Source organism: Hetaerina americana, unplaced genomic scaffold (assembly GCF_022747635.1).
Source record: "Hetaerina americana unplaced genomic scaffold, ioHetAmer1.1.p SCAF_10, whole genome shotgun sequence".
Taxonomy (NCBI): Eukaryota; Metazoa; Arthropoda; class Insecta; order Odonata; family Calopterygidae; genus Hetaerina; species Hetaerina americana.
In genome coordinates this window covers 66,199,952-66,225,624 of record NW_027286070.1, presented here as the reverse complement: position 1 = coordinate 66,225,624, position 25,673 = coordinate 66,199,952, and the positions used below count along the sequence as shown (strand labels likewise).

At 40.4% G+C, this 25,673-nt stretch overlaps 1 protein-coding gene across 1 annotated transcript; it reads right to left on the bottom strand.

Moving 5' to 3' along the window:
* Positions 1–1,234: 1,234 nt before the first annotated feature.
* mAChR-A (muscarinic Acetylcholine Receptor, A-type) lies at positions 1,235–25,673 on the bottom strand. The gene is made up of 7 exons (XM_071598993.1): positions 25,456–25,673; positions 21,581–21,751; positions 19,131–19,452; positions 19,027–19,055; positions 8,792–9,068; positions 5,057–5,284; positions 1,235–2,272 (listed from the first exon to the last, which is right to left on the bottom strand). Exons 1-7 carry the CDS (start codon positions 25,671–25,673, stop codon positions 1,493–1,495), a joined length of 2,025 nt encoding a protein of 674 aa, XP_071455094.1. The 3' UTR covers positions 1,235–1,492.

The window sequence follows — 25,673 nt, the reverse complement described above, 5'->3', positions numbered from 1 at the left end:
TATTTTCATGGCAGTATTATATTATCTTCACCAATAAAATGCAATTTAATATGCAATTTCCGACACATATGAAACAGCAGTTTTCATTCAATGCTGCACTCAGTTTTTCAATAGTTTATAATGTTATGCCCACAATTAAGTAAATATTTGGGGTACCGCATCTTGAATGTACTTTAATTTAGATAAATGTGCCATAGCTCATGTTTTAAACTGCTCAATCACTAAGAAAAGTTCATAGCATTGTACTGTGTTGCCATTTAATTAGCAACTGCACATTCATTCCATCTGTTTCAGAGGGAGTTACTTTTGTTAATCAATAGCTGTTTACCCTATATATTTCACAACCTCTGAATTAGATGCCAAACTCAATTTCTCTCAAATCCGAATTGAATTTTACCGTTAAAAAATATATCTGTGTATATAAGTCCACAAGCAGCTTTAGTTAAATGTGAGTTACAGCAAGGATGGCACCTCAACTGCTAGTGCTAACACATCTTTATGCTGTTGACATGGATATTACCATTTCATTGTCTAAAGCAAACTCACCGCTCGGCATTGTGGTTGAAGGCTAATAAAAAGGGATATTTGAGCGGCCGAGTGGCTAGCAAATGCTTATGGAAGGTATAAGTTACACAGTTACTTTCATAATTTCATCATCTTTGTGTTTATTATTATTATAACCTATGAGTAACGTTTTTCATTGAAGTCTCTCAACCATTGACCGCAGTCCTCTTTTAGTGTTCTCTGTTATGGAATAGAGGCCCTGTTTCATCCATCATAGAAATATAATGGAGTTTGAATTTGGTGATTACCACTTGAAAGCTATGAAACTGTTGGGGCAAAGTGCCAAAAATATACAATTCCCAAGGTTGAAGAGGATTTTTAGGTCTTGGGGAAATGGAATTTTGAAGGAATGGAATTTTAAGGGGAATAGTAAATGGGAACGGAATGAGAGACCATGTGAACATTGAAAGGGAATGCTGAGGACTTTACAAGAAGACACCATGTGGGGTGAGGTGCAGGATTTTCATGTTTGGGGTTGCAGAATCCCATGCAATTTTATGAACTGCAAATGCAACTTTCTCATCTTTTGAAATACCAAACACTTGGATGATAATACCCTCTCAGGGAGGTAGGTAAGATTTTGGGGAGTTAATATATATATATATTTTTTTAAAGATTTATGGGTGCCCATTTTTTCACTTTTTCACACGCAGAATAAAAGAACCACTAAATTACAGTCGCGATCTCACCCTAAGTGTGTGTATGTATTTTAATTTGATGGTTTCCGCCAAAGGATATTCTCTGCAAAAAAAGAATAGCACTCGCACACACGCACAATCAGAAATACAGAATTGTTTTAGATTCTGCGATGATTTTATAAAGAGGCTCCAACCCCACAAAAAAAAATTTGACCTGGAGTTAATTTAAACCTCTCTCTCTCTCTCTTTCTTATATCTTTCTTTTCATTTTCCTCCCAACCGAAGGGTTTTCAGTTGTAGAAGCCCCTGTTGACCGCACTCCTGTTCCGATTATGCCACTTGCAGGTAAGTATACGGACATATGTCCTTCGGAAGGATGCATTGCACAATGCGTAGCACACCGGATTGATCGTGCTGTTGATATAGCAGAGGTAGTAGAAGAAGTCCCACAGCTCCTGCGGTATACACTTGGTGCAAGCGGTGAGCGGTTTGAGCAGAACTAGGATGTTGTAGGGCGTCCACGTGATGATGAACGCTAGCAAGATGGCGGACAGAGTCTTCGCAGCTTTCTTCTCCGCTTTCTTCTCCTGAGTCTTCTTCTTCTTCCGCGTCTTGGCCGCCGGCACCACGGCCGCCCCCCTCGGCGCCCCCGAGTGCCTCGGGGTGGGGTGGGCCGACGAGGGCCTCCGAGCCTGTAAGGGCCCCCTGGGGTGCAGGCTCAGGTCGGGGATGGATGAGGCGGAGGGGGCGGTGGGCAGGAGGTGGGCTCCGCGGGCGGACGCCGAGTCGGGCAGCATCCGGATGGCCGCTCCCCCGGAGGACGACTCGTTCCCCTCCGAGGGCAGCCTTATGAGGATCGTGTAGACGGAGTCGGTGGACGCGCAGCGCCGGGGGGGTGGGGGTGGCGGGAGGCGTGTGGGGGTCGCCGGGGGGCAGCAGGGGTCAAAGGGCCGCAGGACGTTGAGGGAGGTCGCCCTCGAGACGGAAGATGCCAGGGGGGTGTCGGCCGAGAGGGGCGTGGCTGAGCCGGGCTCGGAGACGGTGTCCCCACAGGCGCCCGACGAAGTGTCCTGAGGGTGGGTGGGAAGACAGCAGTGAGGCCAGGCGGACAGCTTAGGTTGGGCGGGGGCTTCCTCCGGCTCCAAAAGTGGGGAAGGAGAGAATTCCGGACAAGGGTCCAGTCTAGGGCATCATAGGGTCCTGGGAGTGGTGTTTACATATTATTGGGCCCAAGGGAAATTCCTGGTACGTTTGAGAGGCTGTGGGGATTGAGATGAAGATGTCTGAGTCATTAGGTGGTACTTCACTGTTAGCTCTGGGGAAAAGGTCACAGAATACGGTGTTCGTGACCAACTGCAGCCATTTTAGTGACTTTGCCACCGCTTTAATGCGTGAGGAACCATGAATCGAAATAGGAAAGTTATGCATTCTAAAGAGAAGCCATTTACGGTTTCCTAAACTTGGGGAACCTCGTGTTACTCTACTAATTCCGATGTCTCCAACTCACCTAAACGATTTCGGCTGATTTTGTGTTTAAATTTCTCCATCCAGACTATCATTGAATTGACTATGTTTTTATATGCATACATAATTTTCTGCGAAGATTATTGTAACATCGAAAATATACCATCGGATGAAGGAAGCAAGGCCCATTACGCGGTGCTTTCCGAAGACCTTTACTGCTGGCTTTGTCTCCAAAGTCCGCAGTATAAAAGAAATGGCTCATGTGAGTCATACAGGGAGAATTGGCCGAAGTTTATGTCTGGGTTGGAACTTGTCAAAACAGAAATGTTCGCTTTATGATTTAATGGTATATTTTGGAAACGTGTCGGTAAAGAGACCCATTAGGATAACCAAACAGAGGCGGGTTCCTTGCTCTTGGTTTGTGGGGTATGATCGGTCTAATGAATTGTCATAAATTTAAAATTTTGCATTGCTGTAACAAAAATAAGCTCCGAAATATTTTGTGCCCACTTTACAGTAGCTTCTTTGACTGGAGATAAGTTCGCCTGAGAAATGAATTGATGATTCCAGCCGAGTTCAATATGAAAATACATTTAGGTTAGGCTCTACAACACAAACACACATACAGCGAACAATCTCCATGGAACAACAATACACATGTTTTCCTACAGAAAGACCCTGCACTGTAATTAATATTGCTCGTGTAGTTTGAAGAATTAAGTTAAACATCACCTTGAAATAACTCATGCCTATAGACCATTAACAAGGGTCGCGGGGGTAAACTACCTTCATCATACCGATATCAGTGACCACTTAATTTAGTATGATATCAAATTGGTTATTCTCTTTAGATATTTTCTCCTGAATTATTCAAGAAAGAAAGATACCACAATGGAGACCGAGATACATAGAATACAGAGACTGTCCAAAATGTAAGCAGAATGATTCTTTGCCTCCAATGCAGATGGCTAGAGTGGAGTGATTTATGGTGGGAAAGGTTATGGAAGATTTTGAGAAAGCAACGTGACCCACATTAATTAATTGTGGGCATTTACACTGTGCGGATTGCTGCTACACTGGACCCCTGCTCGACGGTCACGTCACGAATTCACGATGCCACTTGACATGGAGGAATGATATGCGATAAAATGTTGTGTTAAACTCGGGAAATCGAATGCGGAGACCATGACCATGGAAAGAGATGCTTATGGAGACGGAAAAATATCCCAAGTGATGGTTATCTGCTTGCACAGGCTGTTCTGGGAGAGTAACGAGGAGGTTGACGATGAAGAATGCTCCGGACACCCATCAACAACACAGTGTAATGAGAATGTGCAAAAAGTGAGATACATACCCACTTCTGATTGACCCCCAAGTGTCAGGATGTTAGCAGAAGAGTGCATTATTCAGAAAATCACAGTGTGTTGCATTCTTACAGAAGACTTAGCCATGAGAAAGGTGTACCAAGATGGTCCCCAAGGTGCTGTCTGCAGACTGCTAGTGTGACAATCTCCTTGAAGCTCTTGGTCCACGGCGAAAGTGACTCGAATTTTTCAGACTAGGTGGTTACTGGTGACGAGGCATGGGCCTTTGTGTGCGACCTAGTACAACCCCTTTGAGTACCATTTTGGACCACTGGATTATATCAAAGAGGCATTGACGAGGTGCCTGAACGAGGATCCTGTTGATGCCTTACAGTAAGCATACCATAACTGGCGGAGGCACTGACATTCATGTGTCAATACATAAGTGTGGTCTCGTAAAGAATTTTAGCAATTTTTTCTTTGATATGCAATACATTTTTTCCCCGGATTTATTCTAATTTTATTCGGAACAGACCTTGGAAATATGCGTAGATGGACGTTTAAAAGGGGAGGTATGAAGATACTAAAGAAATGGCATTGGATAAGGGAGAATGGAAGACTGCAGTCTATTTGTATTCGAAATGGAAGACTTATATAAAGAAGAATGAATTGATGCAAGTCATTAATTACCGAGTAACGCTTTAAATACGTTTAGTAGCGCTATCAGACGATGCAGTATCCTGAATGGAATGTACGGATAACGTTGATCGTGGTATAAAATAATTTTACCAATTAATTTGAATGAATATATTATTCAGTTCAAGAGGTGGATAAAAAGCAGGCAAATCGTTCAAAAGGACAATTGCATTTATCCTTCGCGGTCATGCAATACTTTACGAGATACAGGCAAACTATTAATGATATTTTCCCTTTTGTGCCAGCGTGAGAATGCAAAAACTACCTTGGAACATAGCGGAGGGTGTACCGTACGATTTCACCCTTTCGCCCGCGGCTGGAGCCCATATTTCTTTCTGTTTCAATGACCCATGACCGGCACCGGTCAATCGACCGTCATCACTCACTCACCTGTCTCCTGCCCCTGTGACCCCTCCTCCCTAAGAAGTGACTCCGGAGCTGTTCGAGGATGTTCCCGCGTGGCCTCCTCGACCTCTCCGCCACGCCGTGTGGCAGGGGCGGTGCGGGACACGGCACAGGGTCCTCCTCGTCGTCCGGGTCCCACAAGGACCACAGCCACTCGCGGAACCGTCGCCACGAGAAGAAGGGGAGGGCCCTCCGGGGTGCGCCGGAGTCGCTCTGTGGGAAGAATGGACGGCAGTGAACATCGACGCTCGCATTTGGAGTATCCCGGCGAACGAGGCGTACGGGCATAGAAGACGCTCCTCAATTTGAACGGCATGCTTGGAATTAATCCAACACGACATGAATAGAGTACACTCGATCAACAAGGATGCTTTCGATTGCCTTTCTCCAATTTTATCATCCCTCCTTTTTTACTCATTGTTGGATTCATTCTGCAATTTTCCATACCTCTCCCTAGACATCCCGCCCTTACACCACTCTCCCTTAGAAAAACACAACGCCATACAATAATCGATTCGATTATTGCATTGGTTTCATCTAAATTTGAAATGATTATTTTCAATCAGTCTCACACGACTATACACATATCAGTAGAATGTAGTTAGGTGACACATAATTGACAATTCAATGTAAAGCCAATTTTACTAATAAAACTTTCTCAACAACGGGAAAATTGCTTATTATTTGGTATTATCTTACGGTTAACGAAAATTCCGCTTTTATTGTGATAATATAGAAGCATTGAGTTGCTTGGTACCTAAAGGCTAACATTTACACTCCTATCGACCATATAAGACGCTGAATGATTTTTCGTGAATTTATATGTGGAATGAACTGCAGGAAATTCATTTGCAGGACAATATGGTACCAGTCAGTCAGCAGTGCCCACTTCAATTTGACGAAGTGGTTTTAGTCTTATCTTCAACACATGTTCGCAAGATATCGGCGCCATTCCTTTCCCAGAGCTAATTTTTTAGGGATGTTTTCACTGATCAAGGATACAGGTTTGGGTTAAATAAATGTAAAAGCACATTCTGAACAATTTTAAGAATGTTATTTTACCATAAAATGTCTTTTGGAAAACGCATGAAAACTGTTTCCATGAGAATGTATTTGCACATGAACACGATTAAAAATTTCACATCAAGTATTAATGCAAGAATAAGATTTTTAAAATTACCTTCATCTAGCCAGGACACCTGAGCAGTGAGGATTGACGTTATTACAATTGCCATGGATGGTTTTTTTCTTTTCAATAGGAAACGGCTTTTATGAGTATACTGATTTTGCTTCTGAGGTCTTGAATAAGATTCATTGAAGGACATAGTAACTCTTTGTCGCCAGATAATTCGCTGTTGCGAATTCTAACATCGGCTCAATGTCACCGAGGCCATTGCACGCAGTAGAATTGAATGTATTGTGACTTCAAAATCCATATCCAATATATTTTAAATATAAGAATTCGCATAAATTAATTTCAGTAAATTTTCAGAAGCATGTTTTTGAATGCATACTTATAAATACTAATTATTATAGAAGAAATTTTAAAATATTACACACCTTTTCTTGTACCGAAATTAATTCAAACGCTCGGAGCTTCAAGGCTTTCTGGAAGGGCAGGGATTGCAGTTTATAAAAAACTACTGTTCATTTGTTGTCAACAAAAATTTAAAATTCATGAAGCAAGTCAGCTGTCCGAATGCAGTGTCCTTCCGGAAGCTGAAATAAGGCAGGGGAGACAACTTAACCCCCCCCCCCCACCCCCCATCACTCCCTCATTCATGAATTTCAATTTTTGTGGTTTTGGACTCCGGATGCCTGCCACGCCCAAACTACCCCTGGGTTCAGAGGTCACAAGACCTTGACGCTGAATTAAGAGTAAACCCGGTGTGATATTTCTTTCAATTTTAGTGTCCGAGGATTTCGGTGGACTTAGAATTCAGTTCCAATTTTTACTCTGACAATACATAGTGAAATGAGAATCATTATATTCGGAGAAAAATATGCGGATTCGTATTTTCTGCCTTTTGAGGTCTTCAGAACAAGTTTTGACTACACTCCCAATAAAATCTGGGAATCCCGAGTCCTATAAAAGAATTTCCTCGACGAAACCTGAATTTTGGCAGAGGATTTTCCTTGAACCAATCCTAAAGGTATTTTAATGACAGATGTAACTTTATTTTAAAATTCATAAATCACTGTTAGTTTCTGAATATAGGAGTACCAGTGTAAGTAATCAATGTTTACTGGTTAGATTTAATTTTGACCGAGCAATGAAGAATCCTGGCAATGAGCATAAAGAGATTTCTTTAATAAAAAGGATTTCAGTAACAAAATCAATCAACACATGACCATGGCTCACTTTGTAATTTGAGGGTTTTTTTTTATGAATATAACCATTCGAGATCAATGTCATTAAATACCAAGTCGCCGGACGGTCCAACCGAAATATGTCACACCTGTTCAATGAATATGTATGGCTACACCGACTAATGTTTAAAAGCAATCAATTAGTAATGAAAATTCATGGTCAGTCACGTGATAGGTCTCTCAAATATCAGTCGGTGGAACCGCGCCTATCTCATCATGATGTTATGGCCAAGTAATGAATGGCCCCTGCTTTCAGTCTCCCACCACAGGAGTAGATACGATACCATCCTTTCATTCACTCTTTTTTCTCCATCGAATCTGCTATTTTCACCCCAAGCTAAACATTTTTGTTCTTCCATCATAATGATTTCAGGTTGAACTTTAAATTTGTGCATTTGAATGCAGACTTCGAACTACAATATCACGAACAACTACATTTTTGAGAAATTAGATCAATTTTTCATACTGTTCGCGTTAAAAATCAATGAAATGAATCATTTAATTACTAAAAATATTATCGTTCAACCCCTGATCCATGTATTACGCATTTTAACGAATGCACGCCACAAAAAATGAAGCAAAATGTTTAAGGCTATAATTTTATAGATAAGATAAGCGTCGTACATTTGGGAATGTATGATAATGATTGACAAATCAAAATTATATGCAAAAATTAAATCAAAGATAAATTAAGATATGACTCCAATGATACCAAAATAATTGCACTGCTTTTCCCTACTTCTAATTAAATACATTTTAAGTTGGGGAGTTCATAGTTCACCTTGGGCATGAATGTCGTCTTGTTGTTCAAGTTTCTTTTTTTTTTCTCAAGGATTTCTGAGGTTTCGCTTGGGTTACAAATTGTTTTAGTAGCAGGAGTACTAGAATGGTAATGTAATTTCCGCTCTAAAAATTATGGATTTTAACAGGAAAAAAAAATATTTTTCAAAGCTTCAATGGATATATGAGAAAGAGAGAGAGAGAGAGAGTGGAGCGTAGAATTTTTCGCCCGCCAACGAATTTCAAAGTCCATTGTGGTGAGGAGAAACATATTTTTTGTTAATACATAGAAAATAAATGATTGAAGACTCTTGTCTATCCGTTGGAGCGAGAAGCTGGCAGCAATGACCGCTAGGAAACAAAAGAAAAACCGCGATCGGCTTCTCTGGCCGGTTATGATTTCAATGGCGACTGGAACCACTTCAAAGCTATTGGTGGTACCGGCAAACCTTCCCGTTCATGCCGTACGCAGCGGGGAGTTTCCGAGGGGACTCTTCTCAAATAGAGAATTGTTTCGCGGACGGGACCGCATCTTCCAACGTGTTCCGATTTTATTGTGACAGTACTCACGGGCGAGGGGAGGTTGTAGGGCTGCAATCTGTGAGGCGGGAACGACTGCGGCGGCGGTGGGGTGTAGGCCGGGAGGCCCTGCGGGTGGTGGGGGCACCGGCAGACGAAGGAATCCGGGTCGTCGTGGCCCCCGCCCCCAAGAGATGTCGTCGTGGTTGTCGTGGTGGCCGCGGTCAGGAGAGAGGCGCCACCGCTGACTCCTCCCACGCCGCCGCCCGTACTGGACTCGGAGCGTGACCTCTTCCACTCTTCGCCGAGGTCAACAGCCGCCTCGTCGCTGGGGGAGAAACAAGGGGTCAAGCGGGGAAATTCTCCGAGCAACATTCTACCTCCCCCCTCCCCCGTTTTCCGAGAATCGGGCGAGGGAGTTTATACCCTCCCGAATTATTTTATCCCTTGCGGTAAATTTTTTACATTAAATTACTGACGCGTCTCAATTTATAGAAAAAACGACTTCTGTGTAGTAGCTCCAAGCATTGTTTTCCGAACGAGAGTTTCTCTACGGGATTGTATTTCCAAAGGCAGCATTTGAGGGTATGTTCATTAATTCATATGGACTGAGTAAGTATATGGGGAGCGGTTGAGTTGGATACAAATAGGCGTATGCAAGGAGGGAATTTAACAGTAGAAGAAAGAAAAACACGCATTTAAAGTGCCATAAGAGAAGGTAGACGTTGAAATGAAAATGGTTTGCCATAGCTTTAGGCAGAAAAATATCGTATTGCACGGATTTAACAACTATCATTTACAATCAAGACTTTGGCACTTAACTCTGTCGAAATGCTTCGAAAATGTATCGTACACTGTTTAATCTAAGAGTTTATTTGCGTGACCTACCCTATTCCCTACCTCTTTCTAGTCTTTACGTTGGATTGTGTTTGAGAATTCGTGGGCAGCGTTCAAAATGCGACCCGCCAAACACTGCCCTGCGTCCCGAAAAGTTAGAACGAATTGGGGAAAAATACTGACCCACCCCTTAAGGTATATTTTTTCCCAATCACAGCATATCTGCCCCTAAAGAGTTCTCTCCTCTGGTAGAACACTTTGCTCATCTGAGGAGTTTTTTTGGAAGAAATTGGGTGTTGTATTGGGGACATAAATGAAATGTTTGGGAAGAATAAGAATATGCAAAAAGAAAGGTGTTGACGATACTCTTAGTAAAGACGATAAGATTCGCGAAAACTTTGACGCAAGAATAAAGTCGCATTGTTCCAGGACTTGCCATTGAGGAATGGAGATGACCCTGGTCGGGGTCTTACTGAAGGCGGAGGAGGATGAAGACAAAAAGGAAGAAAGAAGGAGGAGACAGACGAAGTGTAGGGCATAGCAGGTCAAGAGAGATAGTGGTTTGGGGAAATTCAAAGGAATCAGAAAAAGAGAATGGAAGGGAGATTAAGCTGTGATGGTATATTCGAGGCAGTGATAAAAGGGAGAATCCCGAGGGAAAAAAGAGGGAGGTAAAGAAAGAATAGCTACCTTAAACGGAATGAAGGGAGGCAGAAAATTCTCGAAGACGAAGATGATATCGGGCAAGAGAAAATACATGTTTTACTCTGCTTTGAAAGTTATGCGTTATTCGGAAGACCATGGCTTTGCGTCGTTTTAAATCAACAACATACATTAATAATTGAACAAATTAATGCTATACCTCGGTAAATTACATTAATGCTAATGCTTCTCTTCTTACTTCCAATAATTTCTCGAAAGATGCAAATTTGAGGGTTGACACATACATGGTTAATATTATCTAATGCTCTTCTTACGAGTAGATGATAGGCTTATACTACAGATATCATACGTATTTCCTTGCATACTGATTCCACAGAAAAGTGCGTGAACAGATAATAAACAAGGGAAAGTGTTAGCCACTGGGGCGCTATTTCCCTTTACCCCCGCGAATCTCTCCTGTCGGAAATCATATCGGAGAAAAACAGAGAGAGAAAGAGGGAAGAGGGGGAGGGAGAGCGAGGAATGGAAATTTGGAAATTTCGGCCATCGCGAGAGAACTTGGGAACCCACCAACCCCTTGAGATTTCGAGGGCCTTTGGGAAGAGGGCAGGGAGGAAGGGGTGTGGGGGGGACTAAAGGGGAAGAAGGGGGTGGCCGTGGGTCCCTGAACCTTATCCAGGATTCCACTCGTATGAAAGTCCCCCGAGTGGTCCTGGGGCGGTGTGCGGGGAACACCCCTCCCTCGCCTTCACTCCCCCATTCCCTCCCTCCCTCCCCCCACACCCTGCCGTCCCATCCCCTCCTCTCGACCCTCGGGAGCACCAAGTTCGCCTCCGACGTCAGGAATAAAAAGTTCCCGCCTCCCACAGCCATCGCCCTTCCACAACCCCCCCCCCCGCACCTAACCCAAGCCCCTCCACCTAACCACCGCCCTGTTTAGCATCTTATGCACGGCGCGTCCGCGCGCGCCCAAGTTCCTAACTGCCGGTTAGTCCGGGCTCCCCGAAGGAGCGAATAACTTGCCCAATAAATTGAATGCAATGTTCGAGGCGTCAGGCACGTCAAAGGCCAGGTTCGCGAGCGACAATAGTTCAGTGGATTCCCCTCGACCCGTTGGCGGCCGTGGCTAACGTTCGTGCGTTGCGACGGCGGCCGATGCAGGGCCGCAGCATTAACGAGACCATGGAGTGGGGCGCACCTCGGGTCGAGTCCCCCTTCTTGAAGAGTTTTGCTTCGCACTGGAGACATGGAGGATGGCCGAGCCAACAGCTGCCCTTCGCTCGGTAAAAATTAAAGACATGCCTTCGACCACCTCTCCCTAGGATAAATTTACACTTTAGGCACAGAAATATTGGTATATGTTAATATAAGAAACAATGGTTCACCCGATGGTCATATTCTCAACTAGGACTGGACGAAAAATAATGGCATTCAATAACTTTGGATACCGTTTATATTTCACATCCGGCTATTATGTAAAACAGGTACTGTAATTTCTTATTTTTATTAGTTCATGTAATAATTATAAAATTCCAAAGAAACTGCGGGAGATGCCGCAACAGTAACTTTTAACGGAGTCATCCGCTAATGTGCATTTCAATGCAACAATTTCAGAGTGTAAAAATCATTCGCCTTGACTGGGATTGTTGCATTGAAATGCACATTAGCGGATGACTCCGTTAAAAGTTACTGTTGCGGCATCTCCCGCAGTTTCTTTGGAATTTGTCAAAGTGAAAACACCATAAGTGTTTAAAGTTGGCTTTAACCTCGTGGACTGTGGCGCCTCGCGCACGACTACGAATGCCTGTGACATTGTATGTACGGTATTTCGTCACAACATCTTGTTCCTTTAAAAGCCCTAAAATTTCAGAGTTTAAGAGGACGCCTCGGTAGCTTAAGTGGCTAAAGCACTCGACCGGATATTGAGGGATCTGGGTTCGTATCCCAGTCAAGGCGAATGATTTTTACACTCTGAAATTGTTGCAATGGAATTATAAAATTACTAGTGATATTGGGTATCTATGCTTGTAAGGTCTATAGGATTCTGCTAGGTTATCGCTACGCTAATTTGTGGAATGCTCATACGCCAATACGAGGATTTGCAATATATTGTCCCCTCGATCAAACCAGATGGCCATGGTCCTCTGACGTACATGTAGTAGGGTATTATCGGCTGTGGATACCCGCAGGGGATTAGGAGAATACTTTGCGGACCTATATGACCAAAGATCGTATCGGGCGCCCCTATTCTGCCCAGGTTTTTACTGAACTTCCAAAGAGTCGAGGCGTGCAGCAAGCAGAATATTCAGTCAATATAGTACATCCTTAGGCTAGAGATCAGGGACTTGTGCACGTCAAATGGAGGTCAACATCTTCCTAAGGTAGTATAAAAGGAAAAGAAGATTCACATTGAAGCAACATGAAGCACGTAAATAAAACTTGATTAGTGTGACACGAAATGGTAGGCATTTGTTCTCCTCACCATAGCAGCTACTGCGTTTTAAACAATAGAAATCGTGTGCATACATTGAGGAGGCTATTAAAAAGAACAAGGAAAAGTATTTGGGGTACTCATGCAATGGAAAAAATGAACACATTGCGATTAAAACTAAGGTTATAGTCTGTTGTCAAAGTAGGGGGGGATAATCTTTAGGAATTAAGAAATTTTGGGTCAAGTGGAAAAGTTTTTCGGTAGAGGCTGCAAGACCACCCTGTGATTGAAGAAGCGAAATGGATATAGTATGCAGAATATTAACAGCGATGAAGGCTTTCTATTTGAAAAAAGGTCTATCAAAGGCAAATTGTACTGTTATAGACATAAGAAAGCGAGAAATTCTAACTTATGCACCAAGTCTACCTTTAAACGGATTTGAGGCGTGGGCGATATGGGTGGTTGAGAAAAGAAGACTAGAGGTGTAGGAAATGTGGCACATCAGAAGAATAACGAAAATAACATCGGAGAGAGTGACAAATGAAGAAACACTTTGAAGAGTAGGTTGAGAAATAAGGTCATGGAAGACACTTAAATGCAAAAGAGGGAAATTAACTGTCTATGGAAGTTTTGCATAAAAAGTTTCGGGGACATTTTTTTCCTGGCGTGACTGTACGTCGCAGCGCGCTCGCAATGCGCAGGCTCGGTGATAGGGGGCCTGACCCTCAACAAGCTCCAAGCGCCAATCACCTGCGAGCGTTCATTTAGGCTCTATCGGTTTTTCGGTGGCCCCCTGCTGAGTGACTCGGCCCAAGCGCAAAATGTAGCGAATGATTGAATACGCTCCGCCATCAAATTGTATCCCGAGGTACTATTACTTACTGAAGGCCATTATTGGAGAATATATAGAAAGGAAAAGATTTCTAAGACCAAAGATGAACTGTAAACAAATGTCAATAAAGCACGCAAATAAACTCGATTATTGTAGCACGACTTAGTAAGTATTTCCTCTCTTCATTGTTGTCAATGAACAATGTGAACAAAACTATGAGACAAGTTTGGCAGGATACCAGATAGTCTGAAGAGTTACTACAAATAAACTAATTTTGCTAATGATAGTTCTAAATGAAGACATATTACAAAAATAAGTTCTAAATTGGAATCAGAAAGCTAGCGGATATTATATGCGGTCGTGTGCATTTAATTCCAGTAACAGGATTTACCTACTCAGAGCAGGAGACCGTAGGCCAAACAGAATCGATGGCGAAGTTCAAATAGCAGTATGATTTCCTTTAAGCAGCTTCGAACGCAATTCTATAACAAAGAATAAAGGTCTGGGGTATAAGAATAGGAGGGAGACAAATAGATCACATTTTTTGTTCTACAAACGACTGTACCAGATAAATAGTTAGAAAACGCCATTCTCTGTTAAACTCGAAGAGGGTTCATCTTCAGTGAAAGGGGAAAACAGTGGGTTTGGTGATTTGAGTGGGATTCTCTGCCATAAAAGGACCTCTATCATAAGAAAGAGCGTACCTCCTCAATCCCCACCCTAATGAGCTCTACTCTTGAGGGCTGTGAAGGTGACCTGGCGTCACTTTAACATTGGCTGAACGCCAGTGGGCCTTCAGCCGGTGTTAGAGTGCCTAACTTATGAGATAATGTTTTCTGAAATATTCGCGGATTGAAAGGGTCAAAACAAAAATGGGAATAGTCCCCAAAAACAATTTCCTTCCCTCTAAATGTAGCAGAGTCGGAAATTTTTCATTTGTTTTGTTCCGATATGTTTTTTTCCAGTGCAACCGAAGTATTCTGGCGATGCGAATGTTTCAATTATAAAATTTGGTCAGCATGGATAAGCGTTAGATTGAAAACCTTGCCCGCCGAAACCGTTAGTGACGAAGCAAAGAAGCCTCCGAACCTTTCCCTTTCGAACAATTTTTATATGTTTACGAAATTTGACCCCATAATAAAGAACACATTGTCATGCGTAAAATGGTGGAGAAATCCTTCATGATGGAAATACTTCACTCGCTTGCCTTGTGCAAATAAAATAGTTTTATTTACGACCTAAGTTTCGTTGCAGCGTAACATTTTTTATCTACAAGTATATATAGATAGATTTTTATTAATCACTTTTTTCACTACACTCATGAGAAATTGTTGATAGGGCCTTATCTTGAGTAAGAAAAATAAGCTTCTTTACGTTCACATTCCTTTTCCTAAGTACATACAATATCCCTTGCTTTTTGCCTGGCACCCAAAGATGTTACGCAGTTTCATCCTAAAATAAATGAAATTATGCACTTATTTGGAGGAAATTTTATTTTATTAAAAAATTGAGTGGATTACCTAAAAGACAATAATGTGAGGAAAAGACCTGTGAGGAAGAATACGAGTGTTTGTCAAGTCTCCCATATGTGTTGGTTTCAATGAGATGAAATAATTGACGCGGTGTAAGTGGGGCATTGAAAATACCATTTCTATGGTTTATGAGGTCAAGAGGAATACCAAGGCTGAACATTTGTATAAGGGAGTATTTAAAATGCAGTGGATGCGCATTTGCAAGAAACTTTCATCCAAGACTAAATTATACAGTAACCTAACGGAAAGACGAAAAATGTCAAATAAAATTCGCTGATATAAGGAATCCTTTTCCCTTATAACAATTCACGACGACGATTAATACATTATAAGACACAGCTACTCAGACTACTCCAAAACAAACTAATATACATTTTTTAATGATCAAAGAAACAATTTTCCTCAGAGACTGATGATCTAATGTCTTGCACCTCTGTAGCGGTGTACAGGTAAATATGTGCAGCTAGAGTAGTGATATCAGCAATTATATGCCCAAATTAGAACGCAAAAAACCACAGCATATTGGTTTTTTGTTATATTAACCCTCTTGAACTTGAGCCAGTATCTCTCATCTCTCTTCTCCAAAGAGGAAATATATCCTTGAATGAAAGCAACCCACCTCGTTGAGCACTTCCTCCTCGCCAAGTCAACCTGCCCGCGTCCAGGATTTAACCACTTATTGTCCGGAAAAAATAAACGACCGATAACTGTGCCTTATTTGTTCTAAATTATGTTTCCGATGAACTGCTGATTAGAAGTAAAGATTACTGCGAAGAAATGCACTCATTCGCGTAGTAAAAAGAGGTGATAAATGAATGATCACGATTGCCAAAATGAGAGTGAGGGGACCACGGCCATAAATGTGGTTCCCGGAATGAGTTTCGTGAAAAATGGCGCCATTTTAAGCTCTACGCCCTTTCCCATATCTGGTGGGACTTTTTAATCCCCGTTTGCCCCAACGAAAAGACCAAAAAGGAACCATTAACGTAAAAGCAAAAAAAATCAATGTTTGACGATTTTGAGTTATTGCCTCTCGTTACGGAGAATTTAATGATCACGTTCCCTGAAAGACGATCGTATTTCAATTTACAGCCAATGCGATCCAGAAAGATTATCGTTTCCGTAGAAAAACACGGATAACAGCTATGTATCCAAAACGACGCAAAGTATCAACTGAGCTATTTCTTTCCAGAGAAAATGAATTACCGAATTTTTTTCTGATTTCGATTAAATTTGTTGTTAGTTAGGTTTACTGAGTATTCTAACGGATATGCATCTTTAATTGTTGATAAATATGTGAATAATTGAATATTTTAAATCAATATATCTCTTTAACTTCGTTTTTAAAAATTTAATGAGTAATTTCCTTTTTACGAGATTAAAATCTCGTTATGACGACTTTTAAACGCAGGATGAAAATATTAATGACATCTTTGAAAAATGAAAAATGTTTAATTATTTCCATTTGTGAAAATACTTGCATGGTTGATTTGATCAATTGAAGAATATGGGGTATTCGTTGCCACGAAAGAAACCAATGCTCGATATTTACGCGTAGTGTTTGATTAACCGTTCTTAGTGCACTTAGAACGAGCAGAGATGAGTATGGTTTGATGATGATAACCTTCGATAATTTGTTTTGCCAGTTAACAGTTCAGAATTTCTGAATCCATTTTTAAACATGATTCTGAACATCTGAAAGACAGGGAGAGAGATTTGATGCATAAAATCCAGCGTCATTAGAATGTAATAATCATGTACGTCTTGGAAGCATTCACTGTTCAAAAGATTAAGAGAAAAGCTTGCATTAATAAAATAAATTATTGCCCACTTCATTTATCCTACAATGGCAGCGAGTATTACGCGATATTACTTGTATTTCCGCCGTTAGGAAAATCCTATTATTCATCCGATCAGACCTGTACTCCGATTTTTATACTTGAAATTATAAAAGTAATTATTTATTTAGAAGAATAATGTAATTAGACGTAAAAATGTCCTGTTTGTAAAACTTTAGACTAACAAAATAGATATTGAGTAGGCTCTAATAGTAGAGAACATAGTTGAACTTTGGGATATGTTTTTGGACGGGATTTTAAAACCTTCTGCTAGCTTAGGAGTAGGATGGGTGATTTAAAACAGAACTCAACAGTGGACAGAATTTTACAAGCCAAGAGAGCTTTCCTTGATAAATAGGAGCTTCTCGCTATCAGAAATACTGGAATGGGCGTGAAATAACACTTCATCTAGGCTTATGTTTGGGGCATGATGACCTATGGCTGTGAAACGTGGAAATTATCGGTAAAGGACTAGAGAAAACTGTAAGATTTTGAAATTTGGTATTACAGACGAGTGACTTAATTAAGTTGAGTGTCTAAGGTTGTGCAAGTTTTGAATAATGTGAAAGAAAGTGAAGACTGTTAGCAGAGGAACTAGAGTGACAGGTCTCGTAATGAGAAAAGAAAGCCTTCCTGTAACTATAATTAAGGGGTAAGTGCAAGGGAAAAACCATAAATGTCGACCAAAAAGTCAGTAAATTAGTCAAATAATTGAAGATATAGATTGTAAATCCAACCAGAAGATGAAGAAATTGGCTGAGGGAAGGGAGGGTTGGCGAGATGCGCCTTTACAACCAATAGTTTGAGAGTAGGGGTACTGTCAGCTTTGAATGATGTATGAATACTCTTAATTAGTTGTGGACGTGGGATTCCCTGAAACGTATGTACATCTACATTTACAGGGTGCGTCCCAAAAGTAATGCAATTGAATTTCTCGCGTCGCTCCTATTGGTCGGGGTGAGATCAAACCACTTGGAGTAGGTGGGGGAACACTAAGCTTTGTCGCTTAACCGGTACGAGTTGTCTTCAACCTCTAAAAGTGGCAGGAATTCAGTTATTGTAAACCTCCGCGCGCCGACCGAAAAAAATGGAATCGACGATCGAGCAACGCTACGCGATTACTAAGTTTTGTGCTTAACTGAATAAATCTCTCGAGGAGACTAACCAAATGGTTCGTGAGGCTTATGAAGACTCTGCTCTGTTCTACTCACAAGCTTCGAGGTGGTTAAGGGTCTTCAATGAGGACTGGGAAGAGGAACCTCGACGAACAACGCGCACTGGGCAGCCGTCAACCAGCAAAACCGACAACAATGTGGCTCGTGTTCAACAATTGTTGGACTCTGACCGTCGATTGAGTATCAAGATTGTTGCCAATGAACTGGACTTGTCGTTTACTGTTATACTTCGCATTGTTACTGAAGATTTAGTGATAAGGAAAAAGTGCGCAAAGTTCGTGTCCAAGGCGTTTGCCGCAACGCCCTACAAGTCGAGCTCATGGCCAAACACCAGGTGCCAACGCTGCCCCACCCCCCCTATAGTCCTGACGTCACCCCAGCAGGCTTCTTTTGTTCTCTCGGATTAAGGCAGCCCTGAAAGGAACCCGTTTATCGTCCATAGAAGAGATCCAATCAGCCGTGACGAAGACCTAGCGAGAGGTCTACGAAGGGAACTCTCGAACGCCTTCCAGGGCTCGTGCGGGGAATGGCAGAGTCGCTGTAAATAATGTGTAGAAGACCCAAGGAAAGAGTACTTTGAAGAATTTTAAGTGTTTGTGCAAATCTGCTCGATAAATTACCTCAAAAAAATAATTCAATAACTTTTGGAACGCACCCTGTGCTCAAGGTAAAAAAGCCACCCTTTATGAGAGCGTATTTTACAATTTAGAGAATACTTATACCTTGAACTCTTAAGAGGGATGCTTAACCGTTGAAAATGGTGTACAGCGTTGGAACTGTGGGAATAAAACTAAATCTCAAATTAAAATATTACAGTTTTTGTAATGATTAGAAGTTAATTTTACTTTGTTGACTTGATCATGGCATTGCTCCGCCAAGTGAAGTCCGTAGGGGTGTAAATACTGTGTATTTATGTCGAACGCATGCACATTTGTGGAGAAGGATGTGTGCCACGCCACCCCGCGCGTCCTCGCTCACCTCGAGTTGGACCTGCGGCTGCAGCCCTCGCCCCGGTCGCCCCCGCCGCCTCCTCCACCACCCCCGCCCCCGCCGCCTCCACCGCCCCCGCCGCCTCCTCCGCCCTTCCCCGCCTGCAGGTTGGGCAGGTCCTTCTGCCGCTTCTCCGTCTCCCGCCAGATGCGCCAGTACAGGAATATCATCACGGACACGGGGACGTAGAACGCGGCTATCGCCGTGCCGAACGTGATGTAGTGATTCGTTTCGATGAACTGAATGTAGCACTCAGTGTCCGGTATCGTCCTCTCGCCCTCGATGTAGGGCCACGAGTAGATCCAAGGGGGCCACAGGAGAAGGGAGATGCCCCAGGCACAGCCTATCATCAGGGCGGCCCTCGCGGTGGTCCGCTTGGCACGGTAGGTCAACGGCCGCGTCACGGAGAAGTACCTGTAATGGGCAACGAAGTCCGTCAGTCATTGAGACGGCTTTCCATTAAACTGCATCCGCAGAGTAAGGAAAGGTAAGAGCGAGTCTTCAATATTTGGGGACAATAAAAATGCGATACGAACTCGGTTGCGTGACATTTTTTGTTTCAAGTAAAACTAGCCAGCTTACAAAGTTATTTTGAGCCAAAAATACGATTCTCAATCACCTGAATCGCCTCAAAAAGAATTTAATATCGTTTACCATAACGGCTTTCAAAGATGACACTGACTTTAAAATAATTAATAGGAATAATGTTATAACTAAATTTTGCGCTACGCTTAGCGGTTGTATCATTTTTTATCTCTAGTGTATCAGCATTTTTGGCGATAGACTCGGGTACATTAGAAAGTTCTGATGTGTCGTCTTTATTCACTAAATTTCGTAATAGAAACCAGTGAATTCGTCGTACCCTGCTATTATATAAATGCGTAAACTGGTATATACTAATTATTTTCCGGAGTTTCCAACGCCTGTATTTTACCAATGACCATAGGCCACGTGATATTGGTATTATTTGATAATGGTGTTGCCGCTTCGGGTGACCATGTAAGTATGTAATCTACCGTGTCTAATACTATTAGAGCATTAGACGCTATGAGATGAAAGATATTCATATTAATCGATCTACATTGTTAATCGTAGAAGCGTAACCAGGAGGAACGGTATTGAAGGCAACGCCCTCCTCCATCTTTGGGAATATTTTTGGCTTTAGTAAAAATTAAAATAAATATTACTTAAATGCCCGAAACTAATTTTAAATACCTACTGCCCCTAAAAATTAATATTATCTAATTTAGGGCGCGGTTCTGTCTCTGAACTACTGGAATTAGTTAAAAAAACAACGTGATTTTCAACTTTTATGGTATGATTTTATACTACAATTAATTGAAGTATGACCGATCTACCTTTTGATGATTAAAGCATCATCAGGATATTAATAATCACATTTTAAATGACGAAAAACAAATTTCTCTGCAAAGTAAGATCAAATATTATGTAATAAAAAATACTATAAGATTAACAATTAAAATTTAGTGTTTCCTCTCCTACACTTCCTTGTGATCCACTCAGAGACCTATATGTTATCACGTCTTTACACATGAATTCTCTATTTTATTATGATTGTAAAACTTTAAAAAAGTTGATGAATACATAAGGAGCTAATGAGGCTTAATTTGATGAATTGAATGAATTGGAGAAAAGCGATGTAGAATGGCTTGCAGAAATAAAATGCCACCATCTAATTACTGATAAAGATGACGATGGACAAGATGGCTTCACTTTTATGACAAATTTGATGCACTTACTACAGAAATTACTAAAAACCCAAAATAAATTGTGGAGACAATCATTCAAAACGATAAATAAAAGTCCGCTTAAATGCAAGGAATCACATAATTTTTTAGAATTTAGTATATTCTTCGGTTTGGGTCGCTGATCGCTGAGATAGTATATCAAATTTAAGGATTTTTTATGAAATTTAACGTGAGTGAGAGGTGTTTTTTTTTTGCTTAGCCAAATGTTTTGACGCTGATATAATTGCTCCCGGAGACACAAATTATCTTTAATTTCAGCGATTGGAAATCAAATCCTCTAGCTCTAGAGTATAATAAGTAGTTTTGTGCTCTGTAGAGGATAAGGCATAAAATAATAGGGCCAGGAAATGACACAGGTTATCGAAATACTGTTAAATTTACATTGATGCATAAGAGATCAATCATCGAAAAACGCTAAAATATTGCAAAACCTATGAAAGAATATTAAGAGTTAGGCAATTCAGGACACAAATATAGTATAATTCCCTCTTAGAAAGCATTTTTCAAGTATTATATTTAAAAATTTAGCGTAAGCATTTGAATAAAATTCCATTATTTTTTGTAAATGCATTTCCTTTAATTAACAATTTTGGCCCCCTTAACAATTACAATCTTTTTCACATTTTATTAGAATTGTTAGCATGTGAATACACATTATTTTTACACTTATCTAGGAGTTATCAAGGCCAATGACATATGTTTAAATAAAGAGTAAGGAGTTAATGAGGCCAGAAATGGAAGTACACCACTAATACGCTACAGTGTGGGCTTACCTATCGAAGGAGATAATGAGGAGGTTGAGCACGGAAGCGTTGGAAGCGAGGTAATCCAGGGCCAACCACGTGTCACATATATGGGGGCCGAGGGGCCAGTGGCCCATTAAGGTGTAGACGGTGAACAGCGGCATCGATATCAACCCGATGCCCATATCCGCGACGGCCAAACTGTGGGATAAAAGGTTAACCTTCTTCGATATCAAAGTGATAAATGTTAGTTAATTAAACCTTATTTTTCACATGGAACACATTTATTACCTATTAACCCAATTAAATTAGGGATCCCAAACACGGGAAGGCAAAAAACCTAACACTTTTCCAGCTTATATTTAACTCTGCGACCGATATTATTTTGCTGAGCATAATGAACTCGTCTCTTGTTACGTATTGATTAACTATTACTATGACTTGTTGACAAGAAATGTAGCTTACATCAGAAGTAACATGCGAAAAAATTTATAACAGAACTTATGTATACATTTCATATATTTTAAAAGGACAAGTATGCTTTTAAAAAGGCCAATATTCACGCACCCCAAGAAAAGTTATTCAGGATCTCAGTACGGTATCAATACATTTAAAACAGTTAGAAAACAATGACAAGAAAATACACCAGCTGACTTATGTATTGATGGGGAATTCGTAAATTGCTCAACTTTGAGTTCTCGTATTATCTCATTTATTATGAAAGTGTATATGGAGATCGAGATGGTGCGGTGGCTATCGTACTGGCTTCCCTCCCAGAAGGCCTGGGTTTAAATCGTGGCGGTGTTGAATATTTTTCAGTGGTATCCCGATCCCATCTTGAGGTGCTTTGTGAAGAGTACTTTGAGTGAGTACGACATCCGTCGGATGGGACGTTAAACGGCGGACTCCTTGGTACCTTTTGACAAGAGTAGGCTGACGCTGAAGCCGGGTTTCTCTCCACCCTTCATCCTTTCCTGTCATCCCTAATGGCGCAAATATCCTCAGCTGTTGGTCGCCTCTCCTAAATACTACTACTACTGCAGTAAATGTATTCCTTGAAAATATACACCTATTTGCAAATTTTTGTAGCCATAATACGTAATATGTATTTGAGGCAGTTTCTGTCCGTTTTATTTTTTTTAAGTCAGCTTATAATATCTTGTATAAAATTTTTACTCTCGTTTATCCTTTCAATTTGAGTAAGTACTATATTTTAGTCAATAATTTTGAAATAAAAAATTCTCGTTCAGTACTAAATAAAAACCGCCTTAATGTAGAATGCATTCCTAATTCATTCATTTATAATTTGGATATTTTTTGAATTCACCCATCATAGGACGAATTCCTTCGAGATTGTTGCTGACTGGACAGGGAGACTGAGGGTCTCGTATTTGGTCCATTTACCCGCGACCCCAATCAAAACAAAAGAATGAAGTGATTTTCTTCTCGATATCCTTCGGAATTAATGTTCATTTCATGTTTAAAAATCGATTCTTGGAAGGTCAGAGAGGAGTGGGAGGCAAAGAGGAGGAAATAGCGGAAGGTTGGCTTATTATTTTTTCCGGGGCCAAACTCTGGACAAAGCAAGGAAAGAGAAATGAACGAGCGACCCATTGTTGCCCCAAAAACTGGTTATTTATCCTAGAAATAGGGCTTGCGGTTCAGTGGACGTTATTTTTTTATGTGCTATTAGTTGAACTACGGTGAACAATTGGATATGGGTTCTTTTCAAGTACCTTTGTTTAGTTTTTCTCCCTACTCTTTCGTTTGCCCTCGTGAACCGTCTTTTATTTACCTTTCATATCCTCTTTTCGCAAGGAATTCAATGACAGAAATTACTGAATAGTTGGTCAAAAGTCTTTCAGGGTGCTGTGGTGACTGACGTAATTTATAAAGATTTATTCTATAAAAGGATTCTTTTTCAAACTTTAGCTTACCTAAATATTAACAAAACCTCTTACATATTCTCAGAGTAACGTATAAGATTTTTAAACTCTAGATGGATAAAAAGGTGAATAAACAAGGAATAACTTGATATTGATGGATTATGTTTTAAGTAAATTTTATGTTCAGCGGTTCACAAATCAATGAAAAAAATTGTTTTTATAAAATTATATAATGCTGACAATGGTATGTTAGCAAATATTCACTGCACGAAGATCACCTTTTCTTCACTAATGGTGTTCTAAAGGTAGGTTGATTAGTGGAATCAGTGGGAAAAAATGTAGCGTTTAAAATTGAATCCATTAGCTGAAAGACATGAATGAGACAACATGAATGCCCCAAAAATTATTGACGATTATCATAGTTTTAATTATCATTGCATTAATTGATAATATTTAAAGTATTAAAAATCCATTTATATTTATGGTAGCGGCAAAGAATAAAATAAGTATTGACCATTACTATCAAGCATTATTATAAGAATATAACTATACTACTCTCTTTGCACAAGATCATTCAAAAGAGAATTGCTGATAATATGAGATCACTTACAAAAAAATGCATTAAAGCATGAATTAATGATAATATGAGATCATATACAAGCAAATATGCTTTGAAATACGAACATCATTATAATTTTCAAGATAAAAAAGAAAAAAAGATGCATTCGAATATGTTGTGGATATCTTTTAATTAAATCTAGATGAAACAAAATGAGGCTATTGTAACCTATGAAGATTATGCAAAAGCAGATTGACTCAATTAATGTTGACATACATGTGCATTTAGTAATCTTGCTCAAATCAAACATTCCGGGTTGAAAGAATGCATGCAAGATATGGCCACATAAACATGGAATATGTTGCCGGTGACGATTTGAATTGATCATAATATTATCTGTAAAATTAAAATGAAAGTTGAATGGTTATCATATTATTCGGTAGTCAGCATATTATTGCATTGTGTAATAGGTTATATTTTCATATAAAGAGAGGTTCTAATGTGATAACAGCAAAAGGTTCAAAATTATATCCACTATAAAGCAGTTACTAATAAAATGGATTCTAATTACCGAACAGTTACTTTTAAGAGGGCTCTTATTGTTTGGTGATAACAAATTAAGTTTATTTATTTAAAGCAATTCAAAATTACTGTCTAATGGATAAAATAATAACTTTTCAATGATGACTTTAGTTAAACTTGGTATAACCTAGGAAATGCTACATGTGTGTAGGATTCAATGAGTTTTCAATTCCGACTCACAATTTTCAATAGAAGAATAGAATAATCCTCCAATTGAATTTTCATTTTTCATTTACAATTTTAATTTAATCTCATCCCCTCTTCTTTCCTTTTGTAATTGTTAAAGATTTGATCGTAAATAGAGGTCGGAGTAAATTTTTTCGTCCTGCTACGATATGGATGTAAATCTTTACTTGGTCAACGCTTTAGTTTTTATCTTAAGACATGACCTGTGACCAGCCGTTAAATCTTATATTGGTAGTGAAATAATAATATTAATTTTATATTATCCTCCTTTACTAACTCGAATTTTTATGAAGATTTTCAGAATTTTATTTGAAGAAGAAATCGCGGTGAAAAGTAATGAAAATTTAAGGTGTTATGGCCCATTTTTGGATCAATATAATGCATGCAGCCGTGGCGCACATAACTTTAAATTAACCGCTTTACTCGATCGTTGGGTACAACCACTCACTATCGTGAAACATTGCAAAGAAATAAAAATGTGCATGTAAAATTTAATTCATAGATGTAATACATGTAAAATTAAACGTAATGTGAAATTTTATTCATAAAAGTAAATTGAATATATGTTGCCACCTTGAAAACTGACAACTTGTAATCTTTTCCTAAATAAATAAATGTAGCAAAACACTTAGCAGCCATTTGCCATTCCGGAGGTGCGGTTGCGATCTTGTGAGCACGGGGAAGGGTCTCACCTGAACAAAAAGTAGTTGCTAATCGTCTGCAGCTGCTTGTCTATCTTGAAGGAGATCATGACCATGGAGTTGCCGGCGACCGTCACGACGCTAAGGGCGCCGGCGACGATGGCGATGAGCACGGTCCCCTGCACGGAGTAGTGCCCCCCTCCGCCGCCCTCCGCCGCCCCGCCCGCCCCGTCATCGCCCCCGCCCAGGCTAAAGTTGCTCGCGTTCAT